Source organism: Parasteatoda tepidariorum, chromosome 9 (assembly GCF_043381705.1).
Source record: "Parasteatoda tepidariorum isolate YZ-2023 chromosome 9, CAS_Ptep_4.0, whole genome shotgun sequence".
Classification (NCBI taxonomy): Eukaryota; Metazoa; Arthropoda; class Arachnida; order Araneae; family Theridiidae; genus Parasteatoda; species Parasteatoda tepidariorum.
In genome coordinates this window covers 30296338-30314551 of record NC_092212.1, presented here as the reverse complement: position 1 = coordinate 30314551, position 18214 = coordinate 30296338, and the positions used below count along the sequence as shown (strand labels likewise).

Below are 18214 nucleotides of genomic sequence, written 5' to 3'. Positions count from 1 at the left end.
AAGTTGAGAAAAAGAAAATCAAAACATGACCAATCATCAATTGAGAAGATGAGATTAGAAATGTATGTGTAGTTGCTGAAAAAAACATAAAGGAATTGAAAGACACTTTAAACTTAATTAGGCATTCGGCAATCAAACTGGTTTCAAAGCTTTATTTCCGTATGTCTTAATAGTGTTTCTTAGGATTTTCATATTGTTTCTTCTCGCTCTTAAATTGTAGTTTGCGATCCCTAATTTGTATATATTTTTTAAACTGCATTCTTAAAGATGATTCCAAAATTAAATATAAGGACATACAGTAAAGAACACTCAACATCATAGAATCAAAATGTTTCAGTTTTCATAATTATGCATTGCATTGAATTTCAGTAATTGTAGTAAAAGATATTGATCGGATTGTGAAATATAATATTTTTCTATTTAATGTCACATTTTTGTCTACATTAAGAAAAAGTTACTTTTATCAATATACATATATACATATATATATATATATAATAAAAATATTTGATCAAAAAAAGGTTTTATTAGTAAAAAATTATTTTAAACTTGAAGTTTAAAGTAATTTTTTTTACTCTTTTATGCTTTTAAAGATTTTAATTGATTTAAAGCACTCAAGCATTTTGACTAAACAAAATTATACAGAATTTTTTTCTACAGAACAATATTGTTTCATTCAACAACAAGAGGGGAATTCATTAGTTGTTACAGAGTAGTTATCAGGTTATATTCAGAAAAAACAAGAACACTCAAAGAATTAAATTATCAAGAGATATTTAACATAATTTTTTCTTAATAGAAACAACAACAAAAAAGGAGTTAACTTTTTTTCTTAAATATGAATGAATGCACTTAAAAATAACATAATGAAGATCAAAACACTCAAGTTATTTAAAAACAAATAAACCATCAGTACCTGAGATATTCTAACAATGTTTTCCTCATTTGGCATAACAAAATAAATAGTAGGTACATCTGGTATAGGATCTCTGTCAGAGTGTAAAAGGCTACAAAGACACATTTCCTTAATAATATGTCAAAAATATTAAAATTGAAATTAAAAACTTTAAGGAAAGAAAATCTATACTAAGGATTAATACTTACAGATGAAGTGTGACTCCCATATCTCGTAACTCCTTCACTGACAATATAGGGGAAATTATGTCCTGTCCATACCGATCATACACCAAAATCTGAAATATAGAAAAAAAAAATTCAAAAAATACAAAAAAATATATAAAAAAAAAATTTTCAAAATAATCAGACTTTCTTAAGTTTAATTCAAAGTTAACTTTACATGGTCGCCATTCGAATCTGGAAGAAATAAAATTCCCTGTAGATATTATACTACACAATATATTAAGAGGAAACACACTATCACTGTGCTTTTGTGTGAGCTATATTGTTAAAACTATACTAAATTTAATTGCTGGAGAAACTTAAAGAAAAAAGGTACAGCTGAACATATTTAGAACAAATAATGCTAGAGTAAATTAAATAGTTTAGTATAGCTGAAATATCATCCTTAAATATGCCATAGATTTCGCTTTGAGTGGTCACCATTTTTTAAAAGACTAAAATAAGAAACAAAATTCCCTGAAATTTTCCAAGTTTGCAAAGAAAAACTAAAAATTCCCTGTATTTTCCCAGTTATTTTGGTTGATTTTTAAATTCCCTGTGTTTACCAGGTTACCCTGCTTTAAAATCCTGAATGAGATAGGCCGTAAAAAACCTATTTTCACAGTACCTATAACAAATATCCAGGTAGGTATATTAGTATATAAATAAAGCAGCATCAATAAATGACAGTAATATCTATTACTAAAACATTTTCTTTCTTTCAGATTATTATTTTTAAATTAAACATAAGTGTATCATTAGCAATCTTTAAGATTAATAAGAATACTGCTATTGATTTTGTGTTGAAAATTTAAATCCATTTAACAAATATACTTTATAATAAATTATTAAACATAATTTATGATCAAATATGTTGTTTGGAAAATTATTTCATAAGGTAAGATATTAATTCGATTCTTGATACCTTCCAAACTGGTTCAGAAACTGATGCTTTAGTGATATTAGCATTAAAATTCAGCATTCTCTTCAATGCAGCTGAAATACAAACATAATAACAGAAATTAGAGAACAGAAACATATGTTACACAAGGAAATTAAAATTTACAACAGCAAAAAAAAGAAAGATAAAGTTCTTAACGGTGGCTTTTTCAGCAGTGCATTATTGAAGTGTATTAATAAAATATTATCTATTTTATCTTACAATTAAAAATTACACAAAAAATAGCAAAATAATATAACTTACAAATCTGCTTTTCTCGCAAAACAGACGCCATAGTAATTTTAATAAAATTTCTTTACTATTAAAACTTTATAGATTAATTTAATATGAATTTATCCTGTTAACAACATTTTCTGCTATAATCTTATTATTATTATTTACGTGTCCAGAAACCGTACCGTAAAAAAAAAAAGCAAATCAGAACCTACTACTTGATTGATGCCAAAAACTAAATTGTCCTTAAACAAATTTTGGCATATCAAATAAAGATACTGTTTTTTATTCTTTCGAGGCAAAAGAATTATCCATGCATCCATGCACAGTAAATTCAAATACTCAAATCATGAAATCTTTTTATAAAATTTTCCTTTTAATTGGAAAAACAAAATTTAAAAGGAAAAAAAATTTGTTTTTTTTTTNTTTTTTTTATTTTTTTTTTTTTTTTTTTTTTTTGGTTACATTACAAAACTTTCACTTCAACTAAAAATTAATTATATGTGGTGGATGTTGTTTACATGTCAGATGCAATTAATTTCGCGGAAATTTATTAACAAATAATTCTGCTGTAAATGTTAAACAAATAGATCCTAAATATTTTCATTTTTATAAAAAAATCTCTTACAGCAAATATGTCCGTCGCTTAAATTGGTATTTGATGTATACCTCCAGTCACAGGTTAGTAGGCGAAAAGGGTAGGTCAATATGTTGGTTGATACCATAATATTGCTAATGATACCTTACTAAAAGTAACTTTTTTTTTAACAATTTATATTTCTATATTATAAGTCAGTTTTTTCTTTTATTTTTATCATAACAGTATTGTTATATTATGTTCATTATGAATTTCTTCTATTAGATTTTGTCTACTGGATTTTAAAACTATCTTAATCAATTGTTTGTCTGTCTAGCTATATAGATGCATTTATTTCTTTATAGGGCTTTATAATATACTAATTTTATAATTTCCAGATTTCATATAAAATATCGAATTTTTTACGTGTATGCGATCCATCATTCTTGTATTTATTGACTACGAATGAATGAAAACTTTTTGACCTTTATAAATGTTAATGCTGATATGAATATTAAAATTGTCAAGCACGTTTAAAACATCCACAAACATGTCGAGTAATTGTGTTAAACAAAGATTTGTGTTAACGAAAATTTTGAATTGGAGGAAAAAATATTTTATATAGAAGGCTTTTAGAATTAAATTCAATGGCATTAGGCAGAAGAACATTTTTTATTACTATGAATTGCAGCTCTTGAAAATCAATAGAAAGGATTTAAAATGTTTTCAAATGTAATGTAGGTTGTGTACATTTCTCCATCAAAATTGTTTTAACTTAAAAGCACCCAAATTAAAAACTTTGAGGATTTAATTCAATGTAACATTACTCTGTTCTTGTGGATAGGAATTTTCTCATAGTAGCAGTTTGCATTGTTGCACTCAGGTTGTAAATATAAATTAAGTTAAATGAAAGATACACAATATTGTCATTTGCATATTTTATCTCTTATAATAAATGTTAACATTTCTTTTAGTTAGTTAGTAATACTTTTTATGGAATAATACTTATTAAGAAAATTTTTTTATTATTTTAACTATTACTTTAGATTTAAATCCATTCTATTTTTACTCTCATTATTCAAATTACCTCTTTATGCTTCATTGATTAAAATTTTTTTTAAAAATTTAAAGAAACTAAATTATCAATTATTTACAATGAAAATTTATTTACCTAGAACAAAATATGTCAAAATTTTATTTTCCATGAAATACTAACCACAAAGTTTAAAGAAAATCTCCAAATTTTTACATGCAAGATTTATGTTTTTCGTTGAATTTAGTATCAATTTAGTCAATTTTTATTCTAATTTGTAATTTATCTTCGTTTTAGTGTTCCCCTGTAGNTTTTAGTGTTTTTTTTTTTTTTTTTTTTCTATTTCTTTTAATGTAATTTCTATATTTTATTCATTATAAATTGTAGTAAATGGAGTTATTGTAAAATGTAATAATGAGATACAAATACAAACATATTAAAATATTTTGTGATCTTATCTTATAGTTATGCAATTGTCAGTGATTTTAATTTTTATTGTGTGACTAAAAGTGAGATTTTTTTCTAATATATTGTGATATTTTATTTATAACAAGCTACATTTATAAATTTATTGATAGAACAAAATTTATCTATCTAGTTTCTTGTCAGAACTGAGGCAATTAATTTCAGAAACATCCATGCTTTTTTTGTAGTTATTTATCTGCTTTTATTTATTTTTGCTCTGAAAAATTATTTTTTATTGAATTACTTATAAAATACAAAAATTAATATCAGCTTTAAAGCCAAGAACAAACAAATTAACCTAGTTAGCTTTTGGGGATGTCAACCAAATGTGTGCTATTTTGCTGTCAGGAATTATGTCTATGAACTGTTGTTTTTAATCTAAGTATTATGTCATTAGTAAACATTTAGCTTTTAGAAATACCATGTCAATATATGCTATATGTGCTATCAGGTTCACTTTTTAGAATTTCTCTATTGTCATTTCTCCTTTCATTCCGCGGATTACAGAATTTAAATCTTCAGTTGTTAGTTATTTGCTAAGATTCCATGTAGATCATAGCAGATTATAACATGTATAATGATAACTCAATAGATGATTTTAACTCAAATTTTAGTAATGTCTGCTTTTGGTTTAATAATAAATTAATATTAAACTATTTCATATCAAACCAAAATCATTACTTTTCTTACCTTTAAACTCCTACATGTTTAATAATAACTGTATCTGTAATTTAATAATAATGTCTGCATATATAATAATATTTAATAATAATAACTCATTTGACTTTTATTTATTTTTCCAGAAGACTCCCTCTTGTAGTTCTTGTAGATATAGTATGATGGATCCTTTTCCTGCTGGCTGGAGTGACATTTTTGAAGAAATGCTTCCTCGTAATGAGTGTGATATATGCAGACCTCCATTAGATATTGGTCCACCTCCACCTCTCCCTGCCAGCTTTCAAGATAAAGCCATTTTGTCTGGCAGTTGCAATGTCTGCAGTGTTCTATCAGATGTTGAAATCAGACCAATACGTAAGACTTTTATATACTTATAATATGAGAAGGGTTGTAATTTATACAATATGAAACTGTGATGTTAGTTTCTATTTTAATAATTTCATGTTTTAATAGTAAATTTATTAGTAATTTTAAATAATTGGAATCTGATTATCATTTTAGATTGCAAGCGGGGGGAAAAATTTAATAATATTGTATGATCTTATTAAAATAAAAAAATCTTGTACAAGAAAAGAACTGTTTTTAAGAATTAGTTATAAATCTTACTAACATTTTACTTATTGTGTTTTTTGTTTAGCATGCTAATCTGGTACAAATGTTGTATCTGCTAATGGCAAAAGCTTAAAACAATGATTCATAAATTTCACCTTCATTATTTTTATTTATTTATTTTTTTATTTATTTATTTTTTTTTTTGGTTAATTAATTTTTTTAATTCTATTTTACTTTACTTAAGTTTGTGTCTTTTTGTTTTTATGTTGTTTTTTTATTTATATATATATATATTTATTTATTTCAAGTTTATAGTTTCTTTTCGATTTAATTTGAGCAATGGTGATATTTCTTATTCATTATAAATAAATAATATATGCAATGTTTATCCTTTATGAGTTAGTTACATAATCTCATCACTTTTTTCTACAGAAATTAAATTTGTATTATGCATATTATGTTTAGAAAGTTTATAAAACTAAAGTCCTTTAATTAAACAAATCAAAATTAATTCTTACATCTCTGCAGCTGTACTCCATGACCTTACTTAAAATGTAGTCAAAGGAGTCTGTTTCCTGTTTCATTTATTATTCATTATTATTTTTTTAGTAAAATAATGTTGTATTTCTGATATCTATGTAGATGTAACAGATGCTTCATTGCTACCAGTTGCTGCCACTTTTGTAGTTGGAATTCTGTTTGTGCTTTTGACACTTATTGTATTGCTGTTCAAGATTAAGAAGTAAGATTGTAAATAATATTTTTTGATAGTTTTTTTTTTTATCTGAGCCGTGGTGGCTCAGAGGATAGAGCGTTTGCTTTCCAAGAAATTCAGAATCGTGGGAACACGGCGACAATGTTGCAGAACATTACAGAGGGATTTTTTATTTGGGAAGCAAAGTAGTTTGGGTTTTTTTTCATCTGCAGATTTTAATAATATTTTTTTCTGCAGAACTTTTTTTCCCCTTTCTACAGAATTACATTTAAAAAAATGCCTTTTTCGAATGTCGGAAGTGGAAAAAACGCTCGTGATCTTTTCTTTTTTTTTTTTTTTTTTTTTTTTTTTTTNTTTTTTTTTTTTTTCCTTCTGAGAATAAAAAAAAAATTCCACAATGACTGGCTTTAGCTAGAATTTTAGATTGATATAAAAAATATTTCCAAATAGCAAAAATTTAAAAAAAGTTAACTATACAAATATTTTTTTTATAGCAGGAGAATATTGTCAGTAATATTATAATATGTATTCTCTTACATGTAGATTTAAAAAAAAAAATCTTGCATTTATAATTTTAAAAAATTATATACTGTACTATTCAATACATGAGGCTCTTTTTTGTAATCAGAAAGCGCTTCTGTTACTTTAAATTAGTAACATATAGATTTGCTACTATTAAAAATGTCTCTCAGGAAGGTGTTAGTACTGGAGAACATTGTCGCAGGGATACTAAATTTGAAACTTAAAAAGTAGTCAAATAACATTCATTAATCATGTTTTATGGAATTATATTAATTATGACTTCTTGATTACTTGCTTATCCTCTGAATGCCTTTTTGGGCACTTAACGTATTAAGCATTAAAGCAATAGACCTTGTTTCTCCTTGTTTAGTAATCCCTAATTTGTTAATTGTTATTATTCTAAAATGATTATAAGTCAATTGTAAAAGTTGCTTATTGCCTATCAGGAATTGGTTGGAAAAGTCAATCTTGTTTAATTCTGGATAATAAATAAAAAAAGAAAAATATCTATCAAAAATTCAATTTAATATCTATCATTAAAGTAGTTGATAAGTTCAAAGTTTTATGTGTGAGATTAAAATTTTATGCCCAAAAACCGCCATAATATCTAAACTATTAGATTTGTCAATTACGGTTTGATGTCATATAATTCTGCTTAAAAAAAATATAAGGGAAACATTACCTCACTCTGTAGATTTTTATATCGAATAAATATATATTATTAGACCTTTTTCATGAAAAAAATTTTCTTTTTATGCATGAAAAAGGTCTTGTAACTTATAAACTAAGCTTAGGATAAATATGAAATAGTAACTATTTAATTTGTTTCTGTATACAAAAAAGTAAGTTGCAAACAATGCCTAACTTGTTTAGACACCAACAATGTTTAATTTTCTTTCCCATCTCTAAACTCAAGATGATGACCAAGGCTCATCTTGAAGATAGGGACAAACTTAAGATATTTACATGAAGTTAAACCAACTTTTTAAAACTATGTTTTGCTTTATCCTAATTATTTTCATATTGATATTTTTTAATTTTTTTATAATAGAGTTATTTTTCCTTCTATCCTTCACATAATTTTAGATAAAATAATATTACCGTATATTCCGGAGCATAACGCGCACCCGTAATTTCAAATGCTTTTTTTAAATTTTAAAATATACTCTTCATATAACGCGCACGAAAATTTGGGTTGTACATGTGCAATATCTAGTCTTTCAAGATCGTAAATAAAAAGTTTTTTTAAGGACCCAGCTGACAGATAATACAAAAAAATTGTTGAAAGAATGTATTACCGATATGGCAGTTAATCCGGGCGGATTGACACCATTAGTTCAGCCATTGGACGTCTGCTTAAACAAACCATTTAAAGCAAATTTAAAAAAACAGTGGAACACTTGGATGTTGGAGGGCGAGAAAACTTATGCTAGTTTGGAACAGTGTGCGAATGGATATTATAAGCATGGGTTGAAATTAAGCCTGAGATGGTTAGAAAATCATTCAAAAAATACAGCATTTCAAATAATCTGGACGGATCAGAAGATGACTGTTTATTTATGGATGAGGGTAACACAGATGATGAAGACGAAACAGATTGTGATGATATGCCTGAAGAAATAACGGAAGACGAATATAATGAACTATTTATGTAATAACGAAAATCAATAAAGTATATAGGTAAAGGTATGTTATTTATTTAAAATAAAAGTATTTTTCTATATTAAAATTTTTTTAATCTATAATTTTTTTTATATTCGGCGTATAATGTTATTTTTTGTATTAAAAGTGCCCGTTAATATATTTAGATATATATATATTATTATAGATAAAATATATTTAGATATAAATTTTGATAAAATTTAATTTAATCTCATAATTTTAGTATAAATAGATTCACAAACTAGATAGTTTTATTAAACTACTGAGCATTTTGACCACATAAAAATGTCTTGCAACTATCATGATAAAAACATACTACTTTTATGTATTTTATAAAATTTTATACAAGTTCCTTTTTCTTTTGCAGGTGTCAAAGTTTCATGCCTCATGGTAAATATAACATTTTATGTTGTCTATACTCATGTATAAATACATATAAATTTAACTCTTTCATTTATTTACTTAAATATGTGTCATTATTTTAAAATAAACAATTTATATGCAAAAGCTGCAATACTTATAAAACACGAAATTGTAAAATGTAAAATTATTCCTAATGGTTACAGTAATAACCCTGCAAAACTTACAGGAGGATGTTGTCATATATGGTCAAACTTGGATAATTTGAAGTTAAAGAATTAAGAGAAAATATCCAGAGCGTCCAAAAATTCAAACAAAGTATACTCTTTCAAACTGAGGAGAAGAAAAAAAGATTTACTTCATGATTAAAGATTTTACTAATATTTTATCTAAGAAAGCTTATGTTTATTTCATATAGATTCTTCTGTTGAAAAGGTTATTCAAGTTCTTTTTCAGCAATGACAGGCTTTAAGTGACAAATCGATGAATACAGCAGAGAGAGTAGATAATTTTGCTTTATATTTCTTTGAAAAACCATCACAGTAACAAATTCTATCATAATATTTTACTGCGATTGCTCAAAGAATTCAAATTATGTGTGATTTTTTTTTTCTTCCCATTCTTATGCAAAATTTCAGCAAAAAAAATAGACTTATATTGAATCTAGCAAGTTTGAGTTTTCATTGTTTGGCTTTATTTCAACAATAAATGAATAAAAAATTTATCATGAAATGGAAGTTTCAATGTATTCCGCAATGAATCTATAAAAATATTAGCTCTTCCCAGTGTACAGGAAGGAACTTATAATTTTTTCTTATAACTGTCTTCATTAATAATCATTATTTCATCGAAATTAATAATTCAGCTTTGATTGGTCAATATTTGAACATTTTATGAAAGATTAAGGCTTTCTGAAACTATGGTATTCTTACAAAAATAATGAGGCTCTTCTTTATAATATGTACCAGCATTTAAGCTTTAATCATCACCTGTAAATTTAATAAAATTATAAAATTTTGTCTTTCATTTCTTATTATGGGCATTTTTTATAGTAACTGTTATTTTATACTCATACCTCACTAAATTTTTGCATTGAAGCTTTTTCTATGCTCTCTAGCAAAGTGCTGGACATTTCCTTGAAATGTCCACTCACACACTAAGCTTGCACCTAGTTAGCGTTTCTCGGAATTTAATAGAATGACAAAATTTATCTTTCATTTCCTGTTATTGTCTTTTTTTATTATTACATGGTGTGTATCGTTTTTAAAAAGTACTTAAAGGTGCTTATTTTCGATTTTTGTTTTCTGAAAGCCCTTATAGGTGCTTTTTTTATTGAGCATTTTTTAAAAGTGCTTAATTTTCTCTTTTCGAAAAAGAGATTTTTTTTTCTTTATTAAGTCTATTTTCGACACCTATTATGCAAAAGCGTGCTTTTTACATTGTTTTATTCAACAGTTTCGCGATTCATTCAACCACAATATATTCCATTCCGATATACTGTCAGTCTGTAGCGTATGAAAGAGCCAATTATTTTACATGTTTGATGAAATACTTGCGGGTCCGCATGTGCGTATACTGAGCTGAGTTCAGTGTGATTCTTGCACTCTCGTGTGCAACTCTGCTGCATTTTGAAAGATATTCTCAAATTCAGGCTTCATTTTTAAAACTCTGAAATCAAACCGTAAAATCTCTTGATATCTTTATGGTGGCTAATATAATCAAGAAAAGAGTTCTTTGTCAGAAGCTAGTTATTTTATCATGATCATGTAAAATCTGTAAAAATTATTTTGGCATTTCGTTAATGTATATAGTGCTGAAAAAGTATTTAAAAGGTGCTTATTTTTTGTTGAAAAATTTGGCGACGCACCCTGTATTATTATTATTTTAGACTTATACCTCACTAAAATTTTTGTTTGTCTTACACCTCTCTAAGATTTTTGTATTGAATTTTTTTCTATGCCTTTTAGCAATATGCTGGATATTTCCTCGAAATGTCCTCCCACACACTGAGCTTGCACCTAGTTCTGTTCCAAGCCCTTCGCCTAGCATGGAGAAACTTAAGGATTCCGATGGCAAACGACAATGGCACACTTCTTCTCGATCTCTGCAATCAGAAAACATCTACGAAGTATGCTCCCCACCGTCGCCAGATTCTCTCTACGAAGAAGTGGGACCTGGTCCTAGATCGGAATGTTCTCCTTATGGTGTGGTCATGCTGGAAAATTCGTATAATGCTGCCAACAGGAATGGGAAAGGAGGCTTCCCATCTCAATTAAATCAAGATTGCGCATCAAATGCAAGATTTCACTCTTCGATGATGCGTAACATCCAGCTTCCCAATTCACGTTTTTCGACGTTTGGAGGCAGTGCTCATGGCTTCATCAACCCCGTAGTTCAAGATGCTAATATCTTTGGATCCCAAACCTTGCGATCAAGTGTACAAGCTAGGAATGCAGTAAATGCAAATGGTTTTGTTCAAAGGCGTGAATTGCCACCGGTTCCTGGTGACATCAGTTATTAGGAGTGGTAACTTTAAAGTGTTATCACTTTACTTGTTTCAATTATGAACTTTTAGGTAAACTCCTCATTTTTATGTATTTATTTATTTAGGAAGGATTTATTTTCCTATTTTTTTAGGCATTTATACTTAAGATTATTTTTACTGCATTTATTTTTAAGTTTACTAAGTTTTTTTTTTTAATGTTTTACAAATTGTTATTACAAATATTGTTGTTGCCAATTTTTCGACCATACTTTTTGTGTTAACTGACCTATGCATTTTTATTACAATGTATTTAAAATATGCCTTTTCGCTTATTCAACACTATGCACACTTTNTTTTTTTTTTTTTTTTTTTTTTTTTTTTTTTTTTTTTTTTTTTTTTTTTTTTTTTTTTTTTTTTTTTTTTTTTTTTTTTTTTTTTTTTGATTAACTCAATTTCATACATTTATTTTAGGTTATTTTTATAACCTAGATTTTGATGCCCTAATGACCTTAAAAATAGCAAAAATAATTCATTAAAATAAAAAAGAAGTTCCCTGTTTGTTCAGACTTTAAACAAAAATACTGTCAATATAGTTTTTGTGTTGTGTTGATTCATCAGGTGTAACATGAAAAATGTTTCTTTATAAAAACTAACACAATTTTGAATTACTCTACTTTTTAGAGGAATATTATAAGTGATAATTCATTAAATTGTTTAATTCAGTAATTCTAGTGCTCATAAAAATTTTAGAAAATTAGCAAAAATTTTAGGAAATTCTCAAAAATTCTAAAAAAGGGAATTAATATGCAAGATTTTACTCTAAGATTCTACTATACTACTTCATTTCTAATATCTCAACAACAACAAAATGCCTTCAAAGCATTCCCCTGTTGAACAAAAATGTCACAAAAGGCAAATATCATCCAAATCCAGAACTGGGCTAATTTTTATGTTTTTTGTTGTGCTAAACTTTTTACTACATTAATAGCTTATATCATTTTATTGTTATTGAATACATCAAACCCTGGGTAAATCGACAGAAAGGATTAATTGGGTAACGGTTTTATAACCTAAAATAAATGTGTATTTTATTAAATTCCTTTTTATTTGTTGCTGTATTTATGTTATTAATAATTTTTTTAAAAAATACAGTGACAATTTTTTTTCTTCTTTTCTTTGAATTAGTAACATATAGATTCTGCATTTTAAGTTTTACAGCAACATAATTATAAATTTTTTCTTAAGTTAAATTAATATTAAGTAAAGTTTCATAGAAAGAGAAACTTTATAAGTTTTTAAAAAATTTTATTATTGTTTTAGTCTTGCGTAATTGTTATTTTCTTTTTTACTCCTAATTTTAAAATGCCTCAAGTTGTTTTCAATCTAAGGCAAATAATTATTTTCAAGGAATTGAAACTAAGAAATTGTACTTAAACTATGTAATGTTGTTTACTAAATGTTGTCTTTTTTCAAGAGATTATATTTATCCTTACAGCAACCAATTTTTGTTTTATTTTAAAACAATTTTTGCTTAACTCTGTAGTGATGGTGGTTCTTTGTGAGGAATAATTTTTATTTATCCAAGAAAGTTATTTAGAAATGTACATAATTAACTTTCTAAACTTAATGCAAAAAGTATTACATATTCCTTGACGCAAGTGTTATTTATACTTGTGTAAAATTAAGTTTTTTCAGATGCATTTGCTATTACTTCTTATCTTAACATATTTCTTATAAATTGAGAAGAAATATTTTATTTAAAAGTTATGTTATTTTCTTATCTGTATATTATAAATGTTTGGGTTTGTGTTTTATTTTAAATTTTATTATATAATATACAGCTATCTATGTATACAAAAATATATATTTCTACATGCTAAATGTTATATATATGTTATTTATTTTAAATTTCTAAAATTCTATTCACATCATTTTCTCTATGCTAAATATTAGTCCAACAAATCATTTAATAATTGCTAAAATAAAATTTAAGTTAAATTCTTAATAATTTTAAAATGACAAGAGCTATAATATAATTTTATATAATTAATACCATTAATATAATAAATAGCCCAAAATGCATTTAAAATAAATTATTTAAAATATTTTAAATTAATCTTTTTAAATTTGTATAATAGATTTTTATGTGTTTTAAACCATAAAGAATTACAGTACATTAAATAACAGTTATTCTGGCTCTAAGCAGTACCTTCCAATACTTTTGAGTAGCAAAAAAGTTATAAAGCCTATGTGTTCTGTTTCAAACTTATACAGATGTTTTTTGGCATCTCTTATTGTGATGTATATCGAATTAAATGTATTTTTTCATCTAACCTATATAAGGCTGTCCTATGTTATTTTTTAAGTATTTTCTGCACAGATTCTTACTCAATTTTATAAAGATTTGTATCTTAACATAACAGGCAGCAATATTGTCAGCAAATTATTTGTGAAGAAGTATTTAGTATATAATGTATTATCAATATTGGCAAAACAAAGGTGCTTTATCTAACAAAATATGCAATTTCTCTTATGCAATGTTTCAAATAATGTTGAATATCTGAAGTCAAGTTAAGTTTGTTTGAACTTCTCATTATTTTCAATAGTCAGCAATCTTGAAATATAATTGGCTACTGAATAGCTTATCTTGCTCAACATTTTTTCCATTTTTTGTTTATTGAAACTAAATCTGAAAAGTGTATCTTAACCATGCATTTCATAAATTGTAAACTCTTAAAATATTGAATTAACCTTAATGTGTAGGTGTAGATGCATATTGAATAGAAAAATAGAAAACTGAAATTCTATTTCAGTATGTTATATAGCTTGTTGTGGCTCTAGTGATGCTCTGTAGTACTTATTGTTATTAAAGTATATTTGCTTTTATGCATTATACAGACTTGTATAACTGTGTATAGATATTGAAAAAAAAATTCTTTTCGTGTATTTTTTTTTTTTAAAATCCCAGTAGAATCTTAGATTGTATGACCAGTTTCATCTGAGTTTATATTATTTTTGTTACAATGTGAATTTGTTAAAAAAATAATTTGTGAAATGGTGTTCCTCCTTTATAGCAATCTGGTTTTATTTATATTTAACAAACAGCTGAAGTTTACACTCGTTTTATCTATCAAACAAACACATTGTTTTAAATAAATTCTTTCAATTCAGATAAATGAAATAAAGAATGCAAATTTGTACTAATAATACCTGTTTTGTCCATATTAATAACAGATTCAAAATTGTGGTGGGTGTTACGGATTTGACCCAGACTAGCAGAATTATTTAAAAAGAATATTAGTTGTGCAATATGGTTTATGCATGAAAATATTTTCTCTGTGTTTGAAAGAAAAGGAAGCATTTTGTTCGATGTTACTTTTCTTTTTAAAGTACTGATAATTGATACAGAGTACTTAATTTTGAAGTGAATAAGGTTTTAAAAAAATGTGTGATGCTCTTTATCATTTACAGGATGAAAAAAAAACTTATCTGTTGTCAATACTTTTGTATTTAAAAGGTGAAAAAAATATTTATGAAAGTGATTTTTTATGAATTAGGAATTTATTATTTCTGTTTGTTATAAAGAAAATATATGTAACTTGCAAAATCTACTTTGGTAAAAAATAGCCAAATGATCTAGTCAGTTTTTTTCCTTCCTTTTTTAGTATTTGGTGTTATTGGATGTATTGAACCACACATTCTTATACCTTGCATGGTTTCTCTCAATAACTTTTCAATAATTGTCTTGTATTTTTGTGATAAATAAAATACTTAGTACACTAACTGTGAGAGCATTTTATGACTCTGAAACACTCATAACAACAAATCTTCAATCATCACTTATAAACACTTTTCAAATTTTAAAAATACAATGTTTTTTTTTTTTTTTTAGTCTTTTAGTTTCTTTTTATCTCTGAAGCGTCATCAATTGTTTAAAACAATAGAAATATTAAAATATTTCTACCGAGAATCTTTTTCTATACAATGGTTAAGTGAAGCAAAAGTTAATTCAAAAGGTTTTCACTTAAAAAACCTATATGATAGATATGAAATTGAATTAAAGTGCTAGAACAAAATTATCCAGCATATCTTAAGTCTTCTTGCGAATTTCGTAGCTCAAATTAATCTCCTTAACAGTGTATGAAAATTATGTTTTCAGCTCCATATTTTAAACTAAAACAAGTAATTAAACCTTTGATAACGCCATATTATTTAACACTAGGTTTACGGACGTTTCTTATATACCTATCTCTACGAACACGTGTCAATTTGAGGCATGAAAGAATACATATAACAGCACTTAGAAAGCAATGCAATTATATATTATAATGTAAATATGAGATATATATTTATGGAAAGTTTTTATTATTCAATAATTTTATTAGCAACTGAAGCCTTCAAAATTTGACATTCTGCGTTTGTTCTTTCTATTATTGCTTGTCGGCAACAGTTTTTTATCGCTTGTTTCATTTGAGATAACGGATCGAAGTATTGTCGATACATTCCTATTTATTATTGATGTGATATATTGAAAAAGGGTTGAAATATTGAAATTCTCTTTGTGGTATACCTATCTCTACGGATATGCGTCAATTTGACACGATCGCAACTTAGACAAAATTTTAAGTAAACATATTTACCTCCATCAATGGATAAAAGTCATTACAAGAGATAAAATAAAAATGCAAACGGGTTTTGCAATTTTCCCTATAAAATTCCAAAATGGCGCGTCCCGTCAACTTAGTGTTATGCCATCTTCAGTGTTTACCTATGTTTGAGGAAAGGTGAAACTACACGCTTCAGAATCGGTTTTCGTTTATATTCAGAGCAAAGATGACACAAATATTTATGTTTTGGCTTTAAGCTCTGTTAACAGTTAAGTACCTCAAAAAATGAAAAGTTTGATTACTTGTCGATTTTTTTTAAAAAATAAATATCTAGTTATATCAACCGCCTAGTCTCTAGAGGCTAGATAGTCTACCTTCATGAACATGCCTCGTGGATTCGCCCGCTTGCCACTAACCATTGATTTATCTCCTGAATTAACTGATGGAGATCCAAGGGTACGCTACAAACCGAAGAACAGACCCTTGTTTGTCATGAGAACATTTCTGACAGTAGCATTCACAGACTTAGGCTTGCCCCCCTTCTTTTCCTGCAAAATGTATAAGTACTCCCGATCTTATAGACAACCTACAAAAAATTTAAAGTTATAATATGAAACAAAAACACTATGGTGAAGAGATATTGCGGGATTTATAACCATAAGTTTTAATTTTGTTTAAGATGATGAAAATCGTAATTGCGATGAAAAGGTGTTGAATTGAAACATTGTATCATTGAAATGAAATTTATCTATAATGCGAGACTATAACTCACTTTCTTACAATAATATTCAAAATTTAATTAAGGGTTATTATTATTTATGAAGTAAATTGAAAAAAATACCTTTGAAATAAAATAAAAACTATTGAAACACGATCGTGTTATTTTTCTTGAACGTGTGACCTGCACCGTCGGAATAATTTATTTGTGAAAAATCATTGTATAACTAATTAAGCGTTTCATTTTAAAATTAAGTTTTCGGATTTTTCTTATTAGTTTAAATATTAAAATATTTTCATTAACTGCTGATGCACGTTAAAATTCTGTCGAGTCGCCAAGTCCTCCATGTTCCCATAACAAATTAATACCTCTGGGGGTACTGGATTGGAGATCGATCGTTCTCTGATTCAAGTCAAAATTACGATCTGCGGATGAATGAAAGGATGTATGGATGGGTCCGCCTTATAAACAGGTGTGACGTATGATGTGGCAGAAGTCGAATTCTTGGCCATAGATGGTGCCACTGGAAAACAAGAATCACACACTCTGCTTTAAATTTGCTCGGTTTCACCCAGCAGGCTTGCCCGTGTGGCAAGCGGCATTAGAACCAACCAACCAGAATCTTCTTCAAACTACTCAAATTTCATGTGCCGCAGACATTATCTGACACAAAAACAAGATAAAACTTAAGAAACAAAATAGCGTTACTATAGCGCATGGAAAAGTCTACCCGTATTTTGTGTTTTTTCCATACATGCAAAAAGTGCGTACATTTATGTGTGTCTGCTTAGTATCCAGAGCATGTCAGGCATAAAATTGTATTTTGCAGGAACAAAGGTGTAAAGCTTCTCGGAGAACAATTTTCACTTTTTTTTTTTTCTTAATCTAATAATTTGTCCACGCTTTTCTTTAATGTAATTTTTCCATTTTATTTACTTATTTTACTTTTGCAGTTTGTAGTCTATTGTTTTCAAACAAATAAGAGCAATAAAATATTTATTTTTTCTTTCCATCTTTACTTCACATATTTTCAAAACAAAGCCTCTCATTTTTTTTTTCAAGACGATTTTTTGATTTTTGGACTCGTTTTTCCTTGATTTTATTATCTTCCTTAAAAATGGTGAACTACCTCATCCAAACATTTATTCAACCTGAAATTTGAATAAATATACTGACTGATGATTTTTTAAATATAAGGAAAGAGAACGATTAAGTTTTAGTATAAGCCGCAGCTGCCAAAATGAAGAAGCACATTTTCTCCCATTCCTTTTCCCAATTTCTTTCCCCCATTTCTTCACATTCCCCCCCCCCTCCCAACCCCTCAAAATTTCTTTTAAATTTTTCATCTTTTTTTTCTGGTAATGTAAGAATATATTTTACATATATCCTTTCAGTTTTCTTCTTTCTTCATTAATTTTCCCTGCTAAAAATGGAGTAACGTTGTTTTCGTTGTTCGTTCATTATTTTATATTGTTTTGCTTTCAAATTAGAATATTTGCTTCGTTTTTCAGATAATTTTGAATAATGGTAAATGGATACATTTTTTT

The 18214-nt window shown here is 26.8% G+C and overlaps 2 protein-coding genes across 3 annotated transcripts in view; one reads left to right on the top strand and one right to left on the bottom strand.

The window, feature by feature from the left end:
* Positions 1-2523, bottom strand: part of LOC107438356 (sec1 family domain containing Slh) — a 27502-nt gene extending 24979 nt beyond the window's left edge. Inside the window, exons 1-4 of the mRNA XM_016050642.3 lie at positions 2324-2523; positions 2045-2115; positions 1105-1193; positions 917-1007 (exon numbers count right to left, since the gene is read on the bottom strand). Of these exons, the coding sequence (XP_015906128.1) occupies positions 917-1007; positions 1105-1193; positions 2045-2115; positions 2324-2354 (282 nt within the window). The 5' untranslated portion in view covers positions 2355-2523. The remainder of the gene's footprint in view (positions 1-916; positions 1008-1104; positions 1194-2044; positions 2116-2323) is intronic.
* A 208-nt stretch (positions 2524-2731) lies between these two features.
* LOC107438337 (uncharacterized) lies at positions 2732-15125 on the top strand. Of its 2 annotated transcripts, none has more exons than XM_071184807.1 (5): positions 2732-2974; positions 5172-5400; positions 6241-6340; positions 8865-8887; positions 10825-15125. In XM_071184807.1, the coding sequence occupies exons 2-5, from the start codon at positions 5205-5207 to the stop codon at positions 11376-11378; spliced, it is 873 nt and encodes a 290-aa protein (XP_071040908.1). In that variant the 5' UTR covers positions 2732-2974; positions 5172-5204; the 3' UTR covers positions 11379-15125. The 2 variants fall into 2 exon arrangements, with proteins under 2 accessions (XP_071040908.1, XP_071040909.1); XM_071184808.1 differs by having other exon boundaries at positions 2771-2991; positions 10825-11867.
* The last annotated feature ends 3089 nt before the right edge of the window (positions 15126-18214 follow it).